We start from the raw sequence: 23961 nt of genomic DNA on the forward strand, positions 1-23961 counted from the left end.
AGGTGGGTCACCTGAGGATGTCCTGGTGACGATGCAGGAGCTGCCAGGCAGGACCACCATGAGTCACTGGGGGTCATGCCAGTAAGCTTCCTGCGCTTCTGGCCCTGGCTCTGCTGAGGGCCATGTCAGGGTGAAGGGGGCACACTCCTGGCTTAGATAAGACAATCCAGATTCTCTCAGAGAAACAGTCACATGTCAGACATGTGCCCTTTCTTGGGCTGAACCTAGAGTTGTTCATAGCCTGGCCTTAACCCTGCTGATTGCATATACTGTGCTCATCTCGACCCAGTTGAGGCTGCGCTTCTGTGCTTCTTGGAACGGCCCCAGGGCCATGAGGTTGGCACCCCCTGCACCCCTCTACACACACAGACCAGAGGAGCGAGGATGATGAGGACAGGGACATTAATCACAGTTCTGTTCTGCCTGGCACTGCAGCCCCAGTCCCCAGGAGTCTGTGTATTCCCATGTTCCCTTCGTCCTGTTCACAGGGAGGTGGAAATCCAGACAGAAACGTGCCTTCTTCTCCATCCCCACTTGAAGCTGCTGGTACTGCTTCTGGCCATCCAGCCTTAAGATGTCCCTACCTTCCGTGTGGCCCCACAGCCACAGGCTGTCCCTCCTGCACAGTGCACACATGTCTGGCAGGAGATGGCCCAGAGAAGGTGCTAAGCAGAATGTGGGGTAGGGCTTCATCAGGGCCTGGTGTGCTGGGTGGTTTGACAGTGTTTTGTGGGGGTCTTTCTTGTAGCTCCAGGAAACCTAGATGGGGGTCAGGCTGGCTGAGGGAGCACCCTTGGGTGCTGCCCTCTTTCCGAGTGCTCTGCTTCTCTTTGACTTTACTCTCTATCCCCTAGTCACCCCAACCCACCCCTTTTCCTTCTTCCTCTTGGCTGTAGCTCCCTCACAGGGCTGGGGAGCAATAGACAAACTCTCCAAAAAAATTTTTTTTTAAGTTTCCCAAACTTTTCCAGATGACAAGAAGGGGCCAGGGAAACTGCAACTGCAGAGGGGGGAAGGGGAGAGGAAATGTTCCAAGGCCTTCCCTCCCTTCTGCCTGGAGGCGAGGATAACTAGGGGAGCAGGGTGACTCTGGTGCCCTCAGACAGTCCACCTGGAAGGCAGAAAGGCCCCTAAGCATCCCACCCTTGCTACCCCCCAGCCCATCCTCCATCCTCATTCCCAAAGCCCCCAGCAGCATGTAGAGGTAGAGGCAGAGAAGAATGTCAGTGGGGCACCTAGGAACTTCTGGGGTTCAGAAGCGTGGATTTGAGACATATACCCCCACCAGCTGAGGGAGGTCAGGAGCTGAGAAGCAGGAGAACCTGTCCCCAAGGGCTCCCTCCCCGGGAGTCTGGGGCCTGATAGAAGAACCTGCCACTGCTGGGGTTGAGGTGTGGGGGAACAGACAGGAGGGGGTGGTGTGTGAGGACAGTACAGGGATCACTGCCCTCCCCCAGTCCCACCCTCAAGGGGTGCTGCCCCCACCTCTACTATTCTGTCCATCCACTCCCTGGACACCTCCTAAAACAAAGGCCTCTTTGTAGTCCTGGCCTACTGGCCTGCGGCCAACGGCATTCTTTGCGTGTTTCCTGAGCACGGATCCCAGCTTCGTGGTCAGCTCCTCCCCCACCCAGCCTGCTTCCCGGCCTGACTCCTGGTGGCTCAGAGCAGTCCCCTCTCCTGTCCTGCCCAGGGTCCTCCCCCAGTTCCCGTCTCTACCGTGGACAGATCTGGTCAGAGAAGGGAAACTCCCAGGAGCTTGGCCAGTGGGCCTTCGGTGGGGGTTGGGGGACAAGTGGAGGTTCAACTCCATCCCAGCTCCAGCTGACTTTGGTGGGTTTCGCCGAGCCTCTGTTGATATGTTCTCATCTGTAAAGATGGGGAAAATAACCACCCCTTGGGGCTATCAGGCAGATTCAATGTCTCCAAAACACAGAGCTCCTGCTTGCCGCAGAGTGGAAGAGGCAGCATGTAACTCGAGCTCCCCATTTCTGCACTGCTCCCTGGGTTCCTAGGGGTATGGAGGTGGGCTTGGTGGGCAGCTGAGGAGCTGAGAGGAGTCTCCAGAGTCTTGGGTGGGACATTTCCCTGCACTCCTGTGGGGCCCCCAAACCTATGGCCGACTCCTGGGAGTGCTGAGGCCAGTACCCCAGGGAGTCCTACTCCAAGAGTTGGAGCTGGGTCCCTAGCAAGTGGCCTGCCTGTCCTAGGCCTGGTCCTGCTCTGTGTGCCCCCAGCCCCTCCTGGCATCCATGTCACTCTGTAACAGCAGTGGGGTGTCCTGCCTGGGTTAGGCATAGCAGGGTGGTTGGTGCCTAGAGCCCTGAAAATAGCAGACCTGAGGAGGGCGGGGGTAGGGGGTCCAAGGAGGGATGGCCCAGCTTTTGGAGACCATTTTCGAATGTCAGCAGATGCACACCCTTCAGTCACCAGCCACAGTCACACACAGAGACACACACGGTCCCAATGAAGTCCTAGATCACTGCTCTGGGGGGTTCCCCCCCCCTCTTGTTAAAAAATGTTCATAATTTGGAAAGAAAAGGAGCTTTTTACAAGCTGGCGGCTCTAGGGAACTTTCCGTCGGTTCTTTCTGGCCTCGTGATGGGTGGGGCCCACTTTTCCCTTCCTTCTCTCTCTCCCCTGCTCTCCTAATAATCCCCCCTTTCCAGCCTCACCAAACACACCCACCCTTTAGGAGACCTCCCGCCGGCTGTCACCCCAAGAAAGCTGGAGGAAAGCCGAGGACCTGTCTGTGCCCTCCTGGGCCCCATCCAAGCGCCAGGCACAACCCTCCCCCCTCCCCACTCCTCCCTCCCACTGAGAGGTTGGCCCCCACAGGCCTAGAGTCTTCAGATTGCTAAGCTTCCCAGAATCTGTGCCTGGACCCAGGCCCAGCAGCCTGCCTGCCCTTCCCCGAGGGCCTGCCCCACTCTCCTGCAGGGTGAGGGTCCCCCGAGTCCTTCTTGCATCCAGGGGCCCCGCCAGGGAGGGCAGTGCTGAGCTCACCGCCTCGGCATCTGCCCTCCCTCTGCCTCTGGTGCGAGGGCCAGCCGCACTCCCGCCAGTGCCTTGCTCCCTAATAGCTTTTTAAGTCCAACCACATGTGTCTGTGGAGTGAGGAGCCGCCCCTCACGGGGCCTCGGCTCTCCTCCTCCCTCAGCCAAGACCACCCTCCACTTGGAGCCGCCTCAGGGCTGGGGGAGGGGGGGTCTGCCTCCTGAGAGCCCATCTGCTCGCCCCGGGCCTAGCTGAGGAAGAAGGGGGCGGGCTGAGTGCTTTGGGGGTCTCTTTTGGGAGTGTCGCGTGAGGCCAGCCCTCAGGCTCGGCTGGCCCCAGGTTCCCCAGCCTCTCCTCTGGGTCCTGCAGTCTAGGATCCTCTCTCTCTGCAGGGCAGGCCAGGAGGGACCAGCTCCTGGGTGTGGGAGCCTGGGTGAGGAGTCCTCATCTCACCTCGAGCCTCCCTGGCCAGGGACTTTGGCCAGCAAATCTCTCCTCGCACCCAGCCCCACGGGGGTGACCCCCCAGTTGCCTCTCAGCTCAATACACGTGTGGTTCCCTGTGCGTGTGAGTGGTCTGTGGGGAGGCCTGTGGGGTGCGGTTTCGCAGGAGGGGAGTGAGGGCTGAAAAGCAACGAGCAAGCAGGCTTGGGGTCCTAATGAGAAAATTGCTTCCAGCCAGGGAGCCCTGCTCTGCGGCTGAAATTGCATCCAGCCCCAGCCAACTTTGCTGCCGCAGTACCCGCCCTTCGGAAGGAGTTGGGGAAGCAGGCGGGCAGGGGGAGGAGCGGGCTTTGCACATGACTCAGGCGCCCCCGCCGCCCCGTTCTATATGCACACACCTTGAAGAGTCTCTTCTGCCTCACGGGGAGGAGCTTGAGGGTCAGGCTTGGCTCCGGACCCGACCGTTTAATCCTTGGGAGGCAGAGGAGGGAGTGGGGAGGGATTTCCTTTCTCTTTTGCTCAGTTCTGCTGCACTTATGAGGTGCTCACTGTGTGCAGAGGGCTTGGAGAGGTGAGCTTGCATAGGGTGGGCCCACCCACCCGGTGGTATTCACTCTTACTGTTAAAGGGTGTTAGGAGCACTTTGTTTTCACAGAGATCCTGCGTGGAGTCCCGCTTTCTAGGATGCTTCATTTGAAATTCGGCCTCCCTGGGGTGGGGTGGGACCCTCTTGCCTGTCCTTCCACTCAGGGGCGCCCAGTGCCTACACCCGAGGCCAGGGGACCCAGGGGTGAAAACCTGGCTTAGCTTGCATTCTTCTTTCTGTTCCTCACTTACTTGGGCCCTTGAGCAGAATCAGCTGCAGAATTTGTGGGGCCGAGTGCAAAATGCAAACTCAGGGCACCTTGTTCAAAAATTAAGAATTTCAAGACAGCAACAGTGGAAGTCAAGGTTATGAAGCCAGCCCTGCTTGCAAGGAAAGCTAGTACCACCCAGCAGCCCACTGGTTCAGGGGCTGTGGCCTTTGCCCTGATCTGAAACAGGAAGTTCCACCTGCTTGTTTCCTGGATCCTGGGGAATCTCTTCCCAACCTGGGACGGTGGTCTCCCTGCTGCTGCATCCCTCAGAGACTCTTACTTTCTGGATTTTAGAGATGTTGCTTAGGGAGGAGGGCTATGAGGGGAGGGAACAGAACGAGAATGGATCACACCTTCAGTGCTTAGAGAGTCTCAGGACAAGGCCGCACTTGTCACCCTTAGGTGAACCTGACAGTGGAACCATATCCCTGGTGAGGTGGAACCTGCAGCCTGCTGGGCCCAGCCAGTAGCGGGTCAGTGGGACCTTTCCCTCCTCGGGTGGAGCCACCCCCACCAATGACAAGTTCTGACGGCTGTGCCTGTGCAGAGCGGGGAGTGAGCAGGAGTGCTTGGAGGGAGGGAAGAAGGCAGGAGGAAGGAAACAACCCCATTGTCATCCCCCAAATTACTGGCTGGGATGGCAGGGGAGGAGGCGGAAAGCCGACATTGTTTACTTAATTAAAAGTAAACAACAATTTGCCGCTGCCAGCCTCCCATTAGCTGTGTGCGAGGAGCCCTAGGAGCTGCAGACTCGGCTTTCGCTCCCACCAAGCCAGCTCCTGATGCCACACCCCCAGCCTCGGCTCCCCAGGGCCCCGGGCCCTCACCGGCTCATGTCCTCCTCAGGCTGAGGAGAGTGGAACAAGCTATTAAAAGTAAATAAATACATAAAAAGAAAACCCACTAGTGTCTCAGAGTCCTGTGGGTCAGGATAAGAATGTCAGAAACTGTCATTTGGCAGGCCAGCATGGGGCCTAGAGACCCCCGAGTGTGTACACTGAGGTCTGGTTGTGGTGGGCTGGGCAGGGCAAGGGGCACTTCTTTGTCCAGTAAGCCAGATGTTGGACTACCTGGGGAAGGCAGCCTCCCTCCCTTCCTCCCTCCCTCCCCCCAACCGAGGCCCTAGTCTATACTACCTGGAAGCCTGGGCCTCTCTGCCCCACCTCCCACTTTTTCCTTTTCCCTTTTAGCAGCTTATAAACATCCTTCTCCCATCTTTTTGGCTCTGCTCCCAGAAGGGGGCTGTTCAGGGATCCTGGAGGGCTGGGGAGAGAGGCAAGCTCTTTGGGGCCTGAGGGGAGAAAGACAGCTGGAACTGGCCCCACCCCCAGGACAGTACAGCTACAAGTGACCCTAGGAACAGGGGAGGGGGTTGCCCTAATTTGGGGTGAGGTGGGGACCCTCCCAGCTCCTGCTTCTCTGGAGCCTTCAAGCAGGAGGGGTGGTTGGATGGCAAGAGGGGTTTTGCATGGGCTTCCACCAGGCTCCAGGGGCTGAGCAGAACACCTTTCCAAGGATCTGTCCTCAGGAAAGCCCTCACCTCTCCTGTAGGCCCTGCCTGCAATTATGTAGAGCACCGGCTTCCATCTAGACCTCGGTAGGCATGACCTGAGGCTCATGACTTTAAAAGCTCAGGATGTGCGCTGGGCGCAGGAGCTGACATCCGCAATCAATGCCAGCACCAGGAGGCCCAGACCAGAGGGTCGCTTGAGCCCAGGGGTTCGAGACCAGCCTGGGCAACATAGGGAGAACTTGCCTCTTCTAATAGTTAAAAAAAAAAAAAAAAAAAATTAGCCGGGGGTGGTAGCATGCAGCTGTGGTCCCAGCTACTTAGCCTCCCAAGTAGCTGGGACCACAGGTGCATGCTACCACCTCTGGCTAATTTTTTTAGGAGAGCTAGGAAGGTCCTTAAGCCCAGGAGTTTGAGGCTGCAGTGAGCTATGATGGCACCACTGCATTCCAGCCTGGGCGACAGAGCCAAGACCCTGTCTCAAAAAAAGCAAAAAAGAAAAAGAAAAGAAAAAAAGCTCAGGGCCCGGATACTTGCAGGAAGAGAAGTACAGGAGCACATGAAACGTACCCAGCTTTATGAAACCATTGCTGAGCCTCCTTCTGGGGGCCAGACAGGCAAGGTGGGGAGGGGTAGGTCTGAGAAAAGAGCTAGACTGAGTGAATGAAACAGCCCCAATCCCCAGGGTGGGGGGGTTGAGAACCCTGGTCTGGAATTGGTCCCTCCAGGAAGATTTAGGTCCCTACTCTTCCCCTGAGCCACCGTCTCACCTTTCTCTTGTCCCATCCCCCATCCTCATTTGCCTCCTCTCATCTTAGTCCTCCACCGTTAGGATTTACACATCCATATGCACGTGCACACAAGTGCATGGATCCCAGGATTCGTGCATATCGGGATTTTCACATGCACTCACACACATAGACAAATCTGGGAAGTCTGTCCCGTACTTAATTGAATTAAAGGACTGGGGTTTGGCAGGACATTGTGTATCTGAGCTGCAGCCTCTTGCAGCCGTTTCAAGGGCTGATGGTTCAGGCTCCCTGTAATTCCAGCCGCTGCTGCTCCCTGTGGGCAGGTGGCTGGGTCTGCAAGCCTGTCCCCTCTCCCCTTCCCCTTCTCTCTCCTTTTACTTCCTAGGCCAGAGCCCACAGCACAGGGCCTGGAGAGGCTGGGGACACCCAATGTACTCCTCCTCCCTTCTCTCACTTGCATTCTGGGAGCTAGTGGGAGGTTAGGGCCTCCTGAGGAGGAGGTACCCCCAGCGTGAGGCCAGGGGACTGTCAGAATAGAACAGTCCAGGCAAATCCCTCCTTCCAGGTTTTCTGCTGCCCATTCTTGGAGTGGGAGCTGGAGGCTGCTTCTCGCTGGTTGGAAAGTGGACACACTTCTTGGCCAAGTGTAAGCCACCTGGCTTTAAAAGGTGGAGAGTCTGGTCTAAGGGCTTTGGGGAACCCTACTGGAGTGGCCAGGAGCCATAATGGTTGGGGGAGTGGTGCCAGTGGATGGGGTATGCTGCAGGGCAAGAGGGATGCTTTTTTTTTTTTCTTTCTAATTTGATTTAATTAGAATTCTTCTTCTTTTTTTTGGGACGGAGTCTCACTCTGTAGCCCAAGCTGGAGTGCAGTGGTGCGATCTCGGCTCACTGCAACCTTCGCCTCTGGGGCTCAAGCGATTCTCTTGCCTCAGCCTCCCAAGTAGCTGGGACTAGAGGCATGTGCCACCACACCCGGTTAATTTTTTTTGTATTTTTAGTAGAGACGGGGTTTCACCATTGTTGCCCTGGGTGGTCTCGAACTTCTGAGCTCAGGCGATCCACTCGCCTCAGCCTCTCAAAGTGCTGAGATTACAGGCATGAGCCACCTCACCCCGCCAAGAGGAATGCTTTTGGCCTCCATTTCTTCCTTCCACTTCAGCCTCTGCTTTGGCAGGCTCTGGGGTAAGCCTGTTCTCAGCTCTCCTTTACTAGGGACAGGTAATTCCACTCTGGCCGCTCCTTGGAGAACAGAGTAGATGAACTCAGGCCCCACCTCTCAGAGGGACCTAGTACAGAGCCCAGCCCCCACTCTGAGGAAGCCTTGGATGGGCCATTCCTGGCCCAGAGCCTGAGGCCATTGGAAAGGGCCTATATCCGGAACGGGTGAAGGAGAGAGCCCGGGAGCCTCACTGTGGGTGGGAGGGTCGTGGTCAGCCAGCCTTGCCTCCTGGGGCATCAGCTCCCAGCTTGTGCTGCACCTTCTGACCACGCCTTTGTGGGGCGCCTGCTGTGTGCAGAATCTACCCCGAAACCTATAGCTTAGGAGAAGCCTGGGTAAGCTGCTAATGGCTGGTAGTATGGGTGTCTAAGGACCTGTTGGAGGAGCCCAGTCCAGCCCTACATGTGTGACCCTTGGTGCCTGGCAAGGCAGGGGGGTAGGGAGCAGCCCTCGCACAGCCAGCTAGACTGTTTTGTTCTGGGGCCTGAGGATTGGGGGGCCAGGGAAGCAACCAGGCCCAGCCCGGGGCCCTGTGAAGCGATCTGCACTGCCCAGGGTCAGGGGGATGGGGGGGTAGGCCTCACCTCGGCTAACCTCCCAGCGAAACAAAGGGGCCTTTCTCCACGCCCGCCCGGGAGGGTGTGCCCGCCCGGCTGCTGCCGCCACTGCAGAGGGCGCTGATTTTTTTTTTTTTCTTTCTGACTTTTCTCCGTTTCTCTCTGTCTCTGGTTCCTGATCTCTGACTTTTATTCTCCATTTTTTCACTTTTTATGGGGATGGGGTAGAGATCCTCCTTTTCAAGTGTTTACCAATTGCAGAGACAAGTCTGCACTGTCAAAAGGTGAGGGCATCCTGGGTGCGTTAGGAATACTCCGGGAGTCACGTGTCCTTAGACCCCCCCCACCCCCCCGCAAATCGAGGGCAAGCTCCATTCTGAAAGAAGCAGGCAGGATTCAGAGCGGCAGCCACGCAGGGTGGGACCGGGCTCATTGGATAACCCCCAGTCAAGCTATGCACCTGGCAGGTCCCCCGCCTTCTGTTCGCCCACCCATTTCGTGGCCCCCTTTCCATCCGGCCCCCGCACCGCAAGCTGTTCCTAATCAATGCGAACGGGAAACTCGGCCCTCACATCACGGGATGTGTTTGGCAGCGACAGCAACAGGAGCCGCTGCCACGGGCAGCTCCCTCCTTGGTGCATAACCCAGGGTCCCAGTGGCCTGGGCCTGAGTGGGTTCTTCTCCTTCCTTTTGGGACCCCCTGGGTATTCAGAGGGAACCACATCCCCTAGAGCTCTCGGCCGGTCACTGGCCGCGCCCCGCCGCAGCCCTCGGAGGGCAGCTAGTGTTAACTCGCTGCGCCACCTAGCTATGGCGGCCAGGAGTGCAGCGCTTCGCTCCGTGAACCGCGTCGCTTCCTGAGCCGCGCCGCTCCCTGAGCCCTGCTGCCCGGCAGCCTGGGGAAAACCTCTTTTTGGTCCTTCAGGGAGTTATGAATGAGGAATTTGGCAGCTGTCAGTCGGAGGATCGATGTCACTTTGTTCCTTCAGCAGCCTTTTCTGTCCTTATGCAAGCTTGGTACTTTATAGTATATAAAACTTAAAGTTAAAATATGTTTAAAAAAATCTGTAAAAATCCCCACTCACATCTCATGTTGCCGAGCAGGTCTTGGTTGTGTTGCACCAAGAAGCAGGAGAGACACACTGGAGGTCTAACAGCAGCAAGTCTAGGATTTGGAGCCTAGGCTTGTGATTCCAGGCCCAGGGCTGTATGCAGCACTTGGTGCCGTCCTATTCAGCCCAGCCCTGCCCAGGCTCTTAGGGCTCCAAGCTGGAAATTTGCAGTCAAAGGCCCAGATTCCTCGTATTTCCTCTGGACAGCTCTGGACAGTGGCTGCCTTCGGGTCTCCAGGGCAAGGAGAGGAGCAAGCCTGCGAGAGAGTGCTCTGCTGCCTTCCCCTGCTGTGCTGTTCTCAGTGAGGCTCCAGTTCCTTCCTCTGGTCATTCCAGCCCTTGAGTATGGCGCAAGTATGTTCAGTCCTGTGTCTGGAACCAGCTCGGCTTTGCAGGAAGATTAGCAGCATCAGGGTTTCCACATTAATTCACTGGACATGAGTGTCAGTGGTTGGGCTGCAAGAAAACTATTCTTTCTTCAGGAGGGGGAAGGTGTCAGCTAGCTGGTGCCTCTGTTCCCTGGGTGGTCAGTGTAGCCATGGTTTGAAGAAGGATCTAGAAGGGTCTCTTTGGAGTCTTATCATCCACTGCAGCTGTGCTTTGAGATGTGGGGGATGTAGCAGCAAACAAAACCAACAGAGAGGGCTTGTCCTCAAGAGGCTCATGGTCTAGTGGGGTGTTCCTGGTCAGGACCTCCTGGCCCGAGTGGCCTGGTGGCCAGGTCTCTGGGTCTGTCATGCCTTCCAGAGCTAGAGCCTCCCACTTCCCCAGCCGTGGACCAGCCAGAGGTTCCCTGTGTAGGTGGGATTTGGAGGAAAGGCTGTTTAGTTTCCAGCCTCCAGGTGGGAGAAGGGCCCCTCTTAAACATCTGATTATGGTGGGCATTTGTGTTTGTTGCTTGTCCATGAGCCAGGGTCAGTCCCTGCTGCACCAAGGCAAGTCTCCGGGTGAAGGAGGCCCCTTTGGAGTCACCAGCCTGGGTATTGAGTGCTCTCTCATAGGGGTTGAGGAAGTTAGCACCTGAGGAGGGGAGGCAGGTGGCTTCAGCCTAACTCCCACTTCCCCTTCCCCACAGGGTGAATTGAAGTCGGTGGGTTCTACAGTTCTAATCCCAGGCCCTGAGGTTTCCTGGATGGATTCTTCCAAGGAAAGGGAACAGTGGAGGGAGGCAGGAGCAGAACTCTGCTTAAGGTCAGAAAGAGAGCAGGGGGCAGAGAGAGGTGGTGGGGGAGGCTGATGCTCCCCAATCCCTGCCAACTCTCTGTCCTTTTTGATTTCCTCAGGCAAATAGGCAGAGAGCTTAGGGACCTTCCCCTGCCCTGGGCTAAAGTGAATTTCCTGCTCTATAGGGTCTCACTTCTTCCACCTTCCTTTTCTTAGCCAGTTGTTCCTTCTCTGAGCCTCCTCCTTTTCCTTTTCCTCTTCCTTCCCTCCCTTCCCCAGAAGCATTCAGGGGTGGGTGAGTAGAGGCTCCTTGTCCTGGGGTCTCCCCAGCTCCTCACTCTGCTGAGTGCCCACCAGACAGATGCTGGCAGCTGCATGCAGCCCAGCAGTTGTGCACACAAAGCCACTCCTGAGTATCTTTAGGAAAGTTTTCCTCTTTCTGTTTTTTTTTTCTTCGCCCAAAGGAATAATTTCCTCTCTGCTCTTTTTTGTTTTTGTCCCCTTTCCCTGCCTCTCTCAGAATCTTGTACTGTACTTCTCTGATTCTTTTTGCCCCAGTCTTCCTTCTTCGCTTTGGCCCTGATTCTCTACTGTGGCTCCTCCTTCTCTCTCTCCCTTTCTCTCTATCTATCTTTTAGTTTTAGTTTTGTCTTTTGGTTGCTCTCTGGCTCTGGGGCTTCCTGCCTTCTCGCATCCCTCCTCCAAACTCCTGCTTGTCCCAGGCGCATCCCCTGAGTGGCCTGCAGAGCCTCTGCCTCCTGCTTCTCATACCAGGTTGGCATTAGGGTCTGGAGGACTCTGTCCCTTTATGAATAATTAGACCAAGGGCAAGTGTATTTGGGGGTAGGAGGAGGGTGATGCCCAGCCCTGGGAGGTGGGGACACTATTAATAGCCCTAAGAGCAGCTGGGGGTGAGGGTGATTGTCTGTCCAGCCTGTCCTGTCCTGGGCAGCTCAAAGGGCCAGAAAGGGCAGTGCTGGAAATAGAGAAAGCGGGTGGGGGTGGAAGAGCAGCTCTGCAGGCCCCTTGCCGGGATGGGACCCCCCTCCCCAGGGCCCCTCTCTTTTCTTGGCATGTGGGGTATGGAGGGCATTCTCCACTGTCAGTTTTTCTTTGTCAAGTTGGGGAGGGGATAGAAGCTTCAGGGGCTGGGGGCCGCTTGCCTGGACCCCACCATCACATGACTCTTGGCCCCAGGCCCTCTCAGAAATGCTGGCTCCAGCTGCTGGCTGAATCGTGGCACCAGCCAGCACTGCCAGGAGAGGCGCCTGGCCTGGCCGCCCATGGGCCTGTGCCTGTGTTCCTGGTTTTCTCAGCTCTCTGTATTCCAAGGCTGGGCTGGGCTGAGCAGGCCTTGGGCCTAACACTCCCAGAGTCCAGGGGGACAAGCTCTATCCTCCCTGTTCCCTGTTGGCCCTCTCTCCCCCACCCCTGTTTCTAGTATGGTGACTGTCTTGAGACCATTGGATGGCTATTGCACACCGATGTGGGGAGGAATATGCCTGTACAGGTGTCTGCCCGGGCTCTGCCATTATATTTGCAGAGAAACCTCTCTATTGCTCTTTGTAGATGGTAGTGGGCCAGGCCCCAAGGGAGCCCCTCTGTTCACTGGCAGTGGTCTCTGGGGCAAGACACCAAAAACTGAAATCTAGGACACACCATGTACTCAAGAGCATGAGCTCCTGGGGAGGGGAGCTGAGGGTCAGCCACAGCTTCCCCACCAGGGTGGGAGGTGGCATTTGAACAGAGTTGAGAAGGAGGAATAAGCATTCAGCAAATGGAGACGAAGGGAAATAGTAATCCAGGTGGAAGGACAGGCGATGTTTATGTAGCCCCAACTATGAGCCAGGCCCTGAGCTAAGCACCTTATTATACATGTTTTCTCATTTATTCCTTACCCAGGAATGCTAATGGTAGATGTTATCTCCCTTTTACAGATGAGGAAACAGTTCATAACTTGGCCAAAGTCACAGGCTGGTAGGTTCTGGAGCATGGATGTGAATTTGGGGGAGCCTTGGTATGCCGTTGCTGGCCACCCACCTCCTTCCTCCTCTTACCCTCCATTTCAGCATGCCCCCTTCGGCCCCTCTGTGCTGGCACAAGGCCAGCTCACCCAGGATAGGGTATCCACAGTGGTAGAGCACCGTGTTGTACCCCCTCAGTGGACACAGGCTCCAGACCAAGGGCACCTCCCTGGGTAGGCCAAGGGCAGGCTCAGAGGACAGGTGAAGCAGACCCAGGCCAATGGCTCCTGCCTTTCTCCATCTCCCCAAGATGTTTTTCTTTGCCTTCTTCCTTGCCTGATCTTTGCCTGTCATCTTCAATCTCTTCTGCTCTGATGGGAATTCCTACCCCAGGTATCTCTGAAACACCCCAGACAGTGTTGCTGCCGTGCCCTGGGTCCACTTGTTCCCTCCATAGTCAGGTATCTGAGGTGCCAAGTTTGGTGCTGGGTCACCTTGCCATGGACAGACACAGGAGGAGCCTGCAGGCCCACTCGCATGTCCCATTGCTGCTGTGGCTGGGGGTCTCATTTATTAACTGTTGGGCTGGTCCTGGAGTGGCCATTGGCAGGTGGGCATTTATCTACCTGCTGGGTGCTCTGCTCTGCACCTGGGGCATATCCCTTCTCTCTCTCCTTTGCTGGCCACTGCCTGTCATCCCTTGGGGAAGAGCAACTGAAATTCAGTTCCCCAGTGCCTCCTGGCTTCTTCTGCCGCTCCATGCCTGGGCCCATCTCCAGGAGTTCTCCCTGGGCTGGGGATGGCTGCTAATGAACGGGAGCCGGGCAGAGAACGCTGAGTAGCTCACACCAGAAGAACTCCCTGGAGGGCTCCAGGGCCACTTGCTGGGGATGGAAGGGAGGTGGGAGTTCTATTGTTTTCTTGGAGGAAAATTTTAAGCTTAGGAACACCTTTCTCATGATATGAGGGAGGCAGTGATGGGCTGTGTGGCTGGAAGGCTTCTGGCTAGGAGTCTGTCTCCACATGGGGAGTGGAGGCAACCAAGTACTGTAGGAGACAGGCCTTCTTCACCTCGACACCGTGTGGGGCCTGAGGCTTTCAGATGAAGCATGAGACTGCTCTGCTGGTCTCCTGGGTACAAGGTGAGCTGATGGACTTGCTTTCTCCTCGCTTCCCGAAGCCTCACTGCCGAGCTGTGAGTCCTGCAGTAGCCAGGCCTGGCACTTGCTCCAGGGGCACCCGTAGAGGCCGGGATGCGTTGGAATGGAGAAAGTAGTTCTTCCTGGGGTCGGGATGGAGAGGGGAATGTCCCATCCAGATGCTGGCCCTTCATCTGCCAGGTTCCTGTGCCTTCCCTACCCCCCGCCCCCACAATGGCTTTCCTTGAGCCTAGGCCCTAGGGGCAGCCAGAGCAGGCCTAGACCACATGTGAGTGTGACTCGGTTTCTTCCTCTTTCCTGTCACTTATCCCCTCTGCCATGTCCTCTTCCCCCATCTCCAGCAGGTCAGTCAAGTCAAAGGCGGAAGCCCCTTTGGACCTATGAGCAGGGAGGGAATGAGGAAAGGGGAGAGAACGATAATGGGGTGACATGTTCCCCTGTCCTTATCCCTGCCCCCACGCACAGCTTGCAGGCTATGCTTCTTGTTCAGGCTCCTGCTTTAAACCATGTGAGACTCTAGGGATGACAGAGGAGGGAAAAACCTGCCACCTCAGGATGACTCCAGGATGTGTGTGTGCATGTGTGTGTGTTTGTGCACGTGTGTGTGCACATGCATGGTGGCTGGTGGAGCAGGGTGAGGAATGGAGAGGAGAGGAAGATCCTAGAAGCTCTGTGGGCCCAGACCCTGGCCAAGCCTCATCCCCCTGGTCTGCCCTCTGGCTGCCCTGCATTCTCAAGGACTTCCTTGGTCCCGAGTCTCCTGTTTGCTGAGATGGGGAGAACCCCTCTGTGACCCGTCCCCTTAGCCCCCCATCTATCCACCGTTCCCCTCCTCAGGGTGTCTCAGATTCTCAGACTTGAGTTTCAGGAGGCACAATAGTTACATTCTCCAGCTCTGATTGCTACAGGCGGGGCCTCTGGCTCCCCTTGAGATTGGGTTTCCCGTGCCCTGGACGCTCCGGAATCTCAGAGGAAGGGGGAAAGAAGTAGGAGGCGGGTGCAGTGCTGGGAGGGCCAGTGATTGGCCCCAGAATCGCATCAGCCCTTCAGAGGATGGGGTGTTGCAGCTGCCCAGAGGCACCCCCAGAACAGAATGTACCCCCACTTGCTTCTGGAATGTCAGGCCTGGGAGGGCCAGGGGATGGGCAGGCACACCCCAAGGGCTGTTCTACCCATTTCCAAAGGCCAGCGGTTCCTGCAGAGTTGAAGGGGGTTCCTCTCTGGTGGCTCCAGATGTACCATCTCACTCCACCCTTTCTTGACAGCAAAAAGTGGCTAGTGGCACCTGTGTGTGTGTGTGTGCGCGTGTGTGTGTGTCTGAGTCTGAGCATGTGAGTGTATGCATCCAAGTGTATGCACATACCTGGGTTATGCATATGTGGGTTCAGCTAAGGCCAAATCTGTGCACACCCCTCAGCCTCCATAAAACTTGTTAGGCCAAAGTCCGTGGGAGCAATTGGCCAGCAAATTATACATGGCCCCTTTCACAGTACAAGTTTGTTTCGAGTGGGAGCTGAGGCCAGTGTTGGCTGTAGCCAGCAGGAATTCCTCTCTCACCCTAGTGGGAGCCATAACTATCTCCCCATCTGTAGCTGGAACATATATATATGTATTAAAACATATCTGTAGCTGGAACATATATATATATGTATTAAAAACATGCGTCCGGGCGCGGTGGCTCACGCCTGTAATCCCAGCACTTTAGGAGGCTGAGACAGGCGGATCACCAGGTCAGGAGATCGAGACCATCCTGGTTAACACTGTGAAACCCCGTCTCTTCTAAAAATACAAAAAATTAGCTGGTCCTGGTGGCGGGTGCCTGTAGTTCCCAGTACTCGGGAGGCTGAGGCAGGAGAATGGCGTGAACCCAGGAGGTGGGGCTTGCAGTGAGCCGAGATCGCACCACTGCACTCCAGCCTGAGCGACAGAGCGAGACTCCATCTCAAAAAAAAAAAAAAAAAAAAAAAAATGCTGTCAGTTGGAGTTTATGTGCAACCCCAGGCTCCTCCTGGCTGCTGGAGCTTCCCCACCAGAGCTCTACTGAAGAGGCAGAGTCCTCTTGGAAACACGCACAAGCACACGTGCCTGCAAACACCAGAAGGAAGAGAGGGGGGTGCTGAAGAGGTGAGGGGGAGGCAAAGGAAGGACAGAGGGAGGGGAGCCAAGGGAGACAAGGAAGATCAGAAATGGGGATCCAAGGGGAAAGGCAGAGAGCTGAAGAAAAGAAGTAAGGTAGGGACTTGTTCCAGGGGCTGAGAAGGGGAGCTGGTGTGGGTGTGAGAAGGGCAATTTTGCAGGGGAACTTTGTGGCTGTTCCAGAGGATGCTGAGGGGCCCCCAAGGAAGAGAGGGGCCCAGAGTGGCCACTTGGCTGAGCCTGGCTCTGGTCTGGGTACTGCCAGAGGCCTCCAGCCCACAAGCTGTTGTTGCTGTGGAATGACCAGTGGTGTGCAGATGAATACAGAGTGGCCCCAGAACCTGGAGCCAAATCCCGTTTCAAAGGCTTCTTCAGCAGAGCCCACTTGGGCCCATGCGGAGACAGTCCAGTCTTATCGCCTGCTCCTTCATAGCCCTCCCTTCCAGAAGCCTGCAAAGTGGCCAGAACCATGGGCAGGGGAGGCCTCTGCCTCAGAGACATGGATCTCACGAGTAGCCCAGGTCCCCAGAGAAGGACAGCCAGCAGAGCTGCGTGTTTGTGTGACACGAGACAGCCTGACACCCCCAAACAGCATCGAGAATGAGCTGTGGGCTCTGAGATGCTCTCCCTCCTCTAGCCTGGCCCAGAAACCAGGGACCTCGAATGCCAGCCTGGCCAAGGCACCTGTCGGACACAGCGGCTGGGCTCAGGTTTTAGGCAGCTGCATTTGATGGGCCGAGTGGGAAGCAGTTGAGAGCACAGAGAACTCTCCAGCTTCCAGCACCAGCATGGAGGGAAACTCTTGAGTTGGTGTGGGGTGAGGGGAAGCAGCAGCACCCACTCTATCCCATCTCCAACCAGTATCTCCAGGGAATGCTAGGAGCCACAGTCCCTGAAGAGACTGGGAGGGTGGTTGGGTGGCCCTGAACTTGGGGGTACACAGTTAGTGTCCCCACTGGCTGGCAAGCAGGCTGGAGAGAAGCCTGAGGCCAGAAAGGCTTCCAGGGGACATGGCCCCAGAAGACTGGGGAATCAGAGAGACAGTCCTCGGGGGCGTGGGCCGACGACAGAGGATAAAAGATGAAAGATGGAGCCCGGCACCTGCCCGCATTGTGCCAGCCGACACTGTCCCTGCCCCTCCACTGGCCCACAGGCCACCAGCTGGCCCATTGTCCCCAGTGAGAGAGCAGACACTGGAGGGGGCTCCCTTGTGGGCAGGGGCTCACTCATGTACGCCTGCCTGGCAGGGACTGCCAGGGGAGAGCCATCCCGGGCTCAGGGGCAAGGAGGGAAGAAGGGGGGTGGCCAAGAGATGGAGCGTGGAGACTGAGTGGGAGGCCCGGCCAGAGTCCGGGAGGCCGCCCTCCACCTTCAGAGTGGAGAACAGAGCCCTGCTGTGCTGCAGTCAGGTCCCCTCCTGTGCTGTTGGCAGTGGGCAGTGTGCGGGGCCTGCGAACAGGAGATAAAGAGTTCAGGCAGAGTGTTTTTTCTCACTAACCGTGGATTTGTGTATTTGTTCAGCTGGTGGCTCTGATAAGCCCCATTCTGCCAGATAAAAGCAGAGCAGCCCCGAGGCAGGGCCTGGGGAGGGGCATCCTAAAGGGGCCTTCCTCCTTTCTGTCCCAAATCCCAGGGTTATCCCCTCCCCCGGGGAAGCCCAGACAGGGAAGGCAGTCATGACATGGAGATGCTCTGCAGCTCCTGTCACCTGTCCAGAGCAGGTGTAGACCTCAAGGCAAGGCTCCCCAAAGAGCCCGCCAGGTAAGAAAGCTGGCCCACGTTGTGCCTCTGGTGGGCAGGATGTCTGTCTCCTTGCCTCCCCAGGAGCCCTTTCACCATGGACCTAGTGGCCTCTCTGGGCCCTGCAGCCACTGGCTGGTTCCTGCCAGCCTCCTTCCTCCATCTATCCAAGGCACATCCCCGAGCTGACAGGGTGCTCAGAGACCTTCCCCCGTCACATCTCTGGTGTCCCGAGGTGCCTGCGGCCCTATCGGGGCAGGGGTCTCCTCTTGCTGAGCTTGTTAAGGCCCTGGCTAGAGATGGCCTGTGAGGACTTTAGCCACCTTTGAGTAGAGCTGCGGTGTCCCCTGCCCCTGGCTTCAGCCTTCCCTGCTCCTTTCACTGTGCTGGCCAGCGGGGAGAAGGGGAACACCGCTTGAGCAGATCAGTGGGCCCTGGCTGCAGCTGCCCCAGCCGCAGGCCTGGCTCCTGTGCCTCCGAGCCTGGGTCCAGATTTCCCATGTCTCTGCCTTTTGTCCTGGAGCTGAGCTGAGCATGTCAGGGGCCGGCGGTCGCGGCATTGTGGGCCTCCGGCTGAGGCCGCCAGCCGTAAGATGGCTGCCAAGGTCTAAAATGGCTGCCAGCAGCGCCCGGAGCAGCGCCCGGAGGCGCGTGGCAGGGACTGCACTCGCACCGGATCCTTGCTCCCACTTGCTCCTTTACACAGAGCTAATAGTAATAACAGCAATAACGTTTTGGGGCTGTGTCCTGATTTAGAAGGATTTCCTGTCTGTCGCGCTCTCCTGGAGCCCCATTTGTCTCTGCCTCAGTCGCTGGCCCACCTCCATCTCTTTGTCGGGTTCCCTCTCGGCTGGCCCTGGGCTGGGTACGCGTGTGCGCGGGCACATGGCTTGCCATCTCCACTTGGCCTTTGGCAGTGGGTCGGGACCGCTCCCATGGGGTGGACTGTGAGGCTTCCTCCTTCTTCCCCTGACTCCACTGATCCAGCTCTGGAGGGCTTGGTGGGGACCAAGTTGTCCCTAGGATGAGTGGGGTTCATAGCAGAGAGACCCCTGGGCAGCAGAGTGGGGACCACGTGCCCCTCGCTGAGCTCTGCACATGGGTCCTGACGTTGTGCTCTTCTCCAGCTATGATTTAGAGCAGCCACAGGACTGGGGTCTGAGGAGGCCCTGGGACGGGCTGCCTGCTCCGTAGACCCCTTGGCTGCCACTCCCGGACCGGCTGGGGCTCAAATCAGACCCAGAAACCCAGCAATGGGCCAAGGTGAAAGAGTGAGGTAGTATCAAGAAAGTTCACATTCACACCATGCTATGGCACAGAGAGGTTGCCCTCTCAGGGAACATGGGTGGGCTTCCTCCAGAGCAGAGAGTGCCACTAATAAAGAGATGGCTCAGGGCGGGAACCTCTTTTGCCAAACACACCACCAGGGCTGAGCGAAAAGGGAGGTATGAAAGGATACACCCCAAACCAGAGGTGGTGAAGTATATCCTTCCATATTAAAAGCACTTGTTAGCACTTTCCGTATTAAAAAGAACTACTTTTTCTTGACTTGCTACAATAGTATTTATTTTTTGGAATTAAAAAATCAAAAGTTAAGTGGGGATGGGGTGGAGGGGAAGTGGGGCCTGAAACAGTCACCCTTTTTCACCCATTACACTAAGGCAGGCGGCCTGGAGCATGGCCAGTGCTTTCAGCCCCAGACATGGTGGGGCCCTCATACTGCAAGTAGGGGTGCCACCCGGGTGGGCTGCATCCTGCCCTCCAGCCCCAGAACCCAGCTCTGTTCCTTGCCTCCCAGGTGACTGATGGGGTCCCTCACCCCAACCCTAGGGCTGATGTCACCTTTTGCAAACCTCCTTTATGGTGGGGGCCAGCAGGTTGAATCAGGGTGGTGGCGAGACCCAGGAGGCAGGAATGCTCTTTAAAGTCAGGCAAAGCCCTGGCCAATACCAAGGCACGTTTTTCAGATGCCACCCCCATGTGGTCCCCCTACGAGCAGCTGATGCTTCACCAAATGCCTGGCTTCCTCCTGCCCCACAACCTGCCTGGCCCCCCTCCACCACCCTCTCGCCAGCTGTCATGCCCAGGCAGGCATTCTGGAGGTCCCCGTTGTGCCCCTGGCACACAAAGCTTTGAGGACCAGGGGGATGGGGGTGGGGGGCTTTCCCAAGCTCAGCAAAATATTCACACACACACTCCACCCTGCCCCCAGCCCTCTGTGAGCTCCCATTGCACAATGAGCCCTTGTCTCGGGGCTCCCTCTGAGCAGCTGTGGCACCGGGGCATGAGACAGCCCAGACAGGCTGGCACAGAGCGGGCGACAGCGTCAGGGCAAACCTCCCCCCTCTGGGTTGCCAGGCACTGCCTCTAAGCATAAAGGTGAGGTGGGGGAGGCGCAGGCAGACAGGAATGGCTTCAATTAACCAAGTTAGGGAAGGGGATGCTCCTCTGGGAGCTGGAGCTGGGTGGGGGATGGGGGACCCTTGGGTCTGTCCCCGCTGTGGAGAGAGGTGGTCTCTGACTTCTCTCTTGGGACCCCTCCTTGCTCCTGACTCTCGGCCGGTGCTTCTTACCTGAGGGTGACTTTGCCCTTAAGGGCACAGTGGACAATGTCTTGGGACAGTTTGGGTTGTCACAACTGGGGTGCTAGTGTCATCTAGTGGGTGGAGGCCAGGGATGCTGCTCAGATACCCTACAGTGCACAGGATGGTCCCCACCACAGAGAGCAACCCAGCCCAAATGTCAGCAGTGCTGAGGCTGAGAAACCTGCACTGGGCATGTCTTTCCTTCCCTGCTTTGGGTCTCCTGGAGCCTCCCGGGGCTGGTTTCGGGAGAGGGTGGGGTGAAGGTTTCTGTGGCCAGGGTGGGCCCTCTCTGCTCTTGCACCAGGCTGGAGGGGCCAATGCTTGGCTGGTGCTTATGGGAACTTTGCTCCTGACACATTCTCCCCTTTTGTGTCTCCTGCAGAATCCGGACAATCAGATAGTTCAAACCAGCAAGGAGATGCGGACATCAAACCACTGCCCAACGGTCAGTGCCCCCCACCTGCCCAGCTGCCCTTATCCTTCATGCCCCTCCACTTCCTTCCCCCACCCTGGCTGCCCTGGCCACCCTCACTTCTTCCCCTTCATTCAGCTGTCCCTTGACTGAGCTTAGCCTGCTGTCCTGAGGGGATGGGGGCACACCTAGAGAATCCCCCCTGTTCGGTGTAGACCTGAGGGCCAGCCTGGAGCTGGAAACGGGACTTGGGAGGGAGAAGCAACAGTGGGGAAGACCTTTGGAAATAGCCAGGCAGCCCCCTTCTGGCCTTGTCTTGACTCACTCATCCTTTCCGCTCTTCAGGGCACTTAAGTTTCCAGGACTGTTTTGTGACTTCCGGGGTCTGGAATGTGACGGAGCTGGTGAGAGTATCACAGAGTAAGTGAGTCCTTCCTTCCAGGCCAGGGATGGGGATTGAAAGTGAGGATGTGGGACCTCATGGGATGTCCTCCTAATGGGGTCTTAGGGCAGGTGGATGGGGACAGATGCTTTCTGGGACACTCTCGGCTCCATTGGTGCTGGGCTGGGTACAATAGAGTCTTCCAGAGAGGCCTGTCTCCAGTCTCCATTGCTTTGGAGGAAAAAGAAAAAGTCACAACCAAAGGCTCTTCTGTGACCCACAAGCTGGGAGGAGGTTCCTCAGCAGCCCAGATGGCCCACTTTCTCCCATCTCCTGGCCCCACAGTAAACTCACCCTGGGCTTCTGGGAAGCCGTTCATGACAACGAAACAGACCCCATCAGACCTCCCCCCACCTCCAAAGCTCATCATCCTCTCGTTCTTCCAGCTCCTGTTGCAACAGCATCAGGGCCCAACTTCTCGCTGGCGGACCTGGAGAGTCCCAGCTACTACAACATCAACCAGGTGACCCTGGGGCGGCGGTCCATCACCTCCCCTCCTTCCACCAGGTAAGCCCAGTGGCCCTGCCTTTCCATCTTCTCTCCACTCCCCCCATGGCCAGGGCCGTCCCAGTGGCTATAGTCAGCTGTGTCACCAAGGCTGGGGTGCTTCAGAATGTCACCTCTCATTGAGGGCACTGGCTCTAACACTTTAGAGTCCACCATGCACAGTCACCCACTGAGCTCCTGCTTTGTGCTGTCATGAAGGACCCAGCCCTGGGGACACAAACTCACACAAGGCATAGCTTTGCCTGGAAGTGGGAGTCCAAGAAGGTCTCTGTCTTGGGGAGGTGACATTTGAGCCCAGACACAGAGGGGGTTGTTGGAGGGTGTGGGGAAAATGTTCCAGGAGAAGAGGGTAGCCTGTATCCCAGTTCAGCCTGCACTGGCTGGCGGGACCACCCTGCAGAGGGCTTTGGAGGCCAGAAGAAGGCATTTAGACTTCATCCCTGGGTAGTGGGGACCCCTGAGGGGTTTTAACCAGGGGATGCTGAGGGTGTGTGTTCCAGAAAGCTCTCTCCAGCAGCAGTGTGTGTGGGCGGGACTGATAGCCAGTTAGGAGGCCATTGGAAAGGCTAGAGTGGGGGAGGGCCTGGAGGGTGGGGTGGATGGAGAGGGAGGGAGCTGCTTCGGAGGCAGGGATGTGGGTTCTGGCCAGGGCAAGTTGTGCTGGGCAGGTCCACTCCACTTTTTTATTTTAAACATGGGTGTTTATATTAATTGCGAGATTTTGGGCATTCATTTTGATTTTTTTAAAAATATGGGACTAGGCCGGGTGGGGTGGCTCACGCCTGTAATCCCAGCACTTTGGGAGGCTGAGATGGGCGGATCACAAGGTCAGGAGATCAGGACCATCCTGGCTAACACGGTGAAACCCCATCTCTACTTAAAAATACAAAAAATTAGCCGGGCATGGTGGTGGGCACCTGTAGTCCCAGCTACTTGGGAGGCTGAGGCAGGAGAATGGCGTGAAACCGGGAGGCGGAGCTTGCAGTGAGCCGAGATCATGCCACTGCACTCCAGCCTGGGTGACAGAGCGAGACTCCATCTCAAAAAAAAAAAAAAGGGACTAAAATATTCCTTATATTGATGACTGAGTTTTATGGCATTTTTGTCCCCCTGACATTTTTGTCCCTGTGAGTACGTCATTCACCTCACCCGAGCCCTGGGGGCTGCCAGGAAATCATAGGTGGGATACAGGAGGCAGCTGAGGGTTTTGCCGTCTTCTCTGATATGGGCGGCTTGGAGGACCGTGGCATCACAGATTGGGAAGGGGCTTGAGGAAGAGGAGCAGGTTGAAGCTGATGGCTTGAGGGGCCCTAGGGCTGATCTTGGGGTTGGGCACGCAGTGAGTGCCCAGAAATGCTGCTGTTGGCCGGCACCACTCCCCACCCAGAGGGCCATCTATGCACAGTTCTTTAGCCTGGACACTTGGTCACTCCCTGGAGCCTCGGCCCATTCTTGGCCCATCTGACCCTTTCTTTCTTCCCCAGCACCACCAAGCGCCCCAAGTCCATCGATGACAGCGAGATGGAGAGCCCTGTTGACGACGTGTTCTATCCCGGGACAGGCCGTTCCCCAGCAGCTGGCAGCAGCCAGTCCAGTGGGTGGCCCAACGATGTGGATGCAGGTATGGGTGCGGGGGATCCTGACCCAGAGCAAGGGCAGCCTAGAGCCTTTTTGTCCCCTTCTCAGTTTACCTGGTGAGCCTCCCATCAGTTGTCCCCCTGTCGGGGGGCATTACCCATCTGTTTTCTTGCCTCCTGATCTTCCAGGGAGGGCAGAGCAGGCTGAAGGAAGGGAGTGGAGGTGAGGAGGGGTGCTGTGAGAGTCAGCAGCAGAGCCCGTGGTATGGCGGTGGGAAGCAGAGGGGATGCCAAGCCTCTGCTGCCCCACAGTGGGGTGGCCACAGCCCCTCCTGGTATTTCTCTAGAGGTTGCCCCACCCTGTGGCCTCATGGTTTAAAGCAGTTTCTCACCCTGGGGGCTCATCATTCTGTGTAGGGGGATTGTTCTGTGCATGGCAGGATGTTTAGCAGCATCCCTGGCCTCCACCTACCAGATGCCAGCAGCAAAACCCCCACCCCCAGTTTTGATGACCAAAAATGCCTCCAGACATTGTCAAACGTTCCCTAGTGGGACAGAATCCTCCCAGGATGAGAACCACTGGTCTCAAGGGCCCAGCTTTACAGAGAGAGGCTCAGAGTCTAGTGAAGAATGAGCAGAGTCCTTTTGAGACCAGGTAGGGAAGCTAGCGAAGGGGAGAGAGTACAGAGGAAGCCAGCTCAGACCTTCCCAGTCCCCTCTAGGGATCTTCTTCTTGTTGAACCCACCCCCCTTCACCTCCATTCTTGACTGAGGGTGCAGATAGACCTAGAGAGGACTCTGGAAGAGAGCGTGTTACACGTGCAT

At 56.9% G+C, this 23961-nt stretch overlaps 1 protein-coding gene across 10 annotated transcripts in view; it reads left to right on the plus strand.

The window, feature by feature from the left end:
• Nucleotides 1-23961, plus strand: part of NFIX (nuclear factor I X) — a 103509-nt gene that overhangs the window by 57135 nt on the left and 22413 nt on the right. For all 10 annotated transcript variants that reach the window (XM_063657933.1, XM_054464166.2, XM_054464168.2 and 7 more), the window contains 4 exons: nucleotides 20581-20643; nucleotides 20956-21030; nucleotides 21439-21559; nucleotides 23044-23180. In XM_063657933.1, the coding sequence (XP_063514003.1) occupies nucleotides 20581-20643; nucleotides 20956-21030; nucleotides 21439-21559; nucleotides 23044-23180 (396 nt within the window). The remainder of the gene's footprint in view (nucleotides 1-20580; nucleotides 20644-20955; nucleotides 21031-21438; nucleotides 21560-23043; nucleotides 23181-23961) is intronic.

This window comes from Pongo pygmaeus, chromosome 20 (genome assembly GCF_028885625.2).
Source record: "Pongo pygmaeus isolate AG05252 chromosome 20, NHGRI_mPonPyg2-v2.0_pri, whole genome shotgun sequence".
NCBI lineage: Eukaryota > Metazoa > Chordata > Mammalia > Primates > Hominidae > Pongo > Pongo pygmaeus.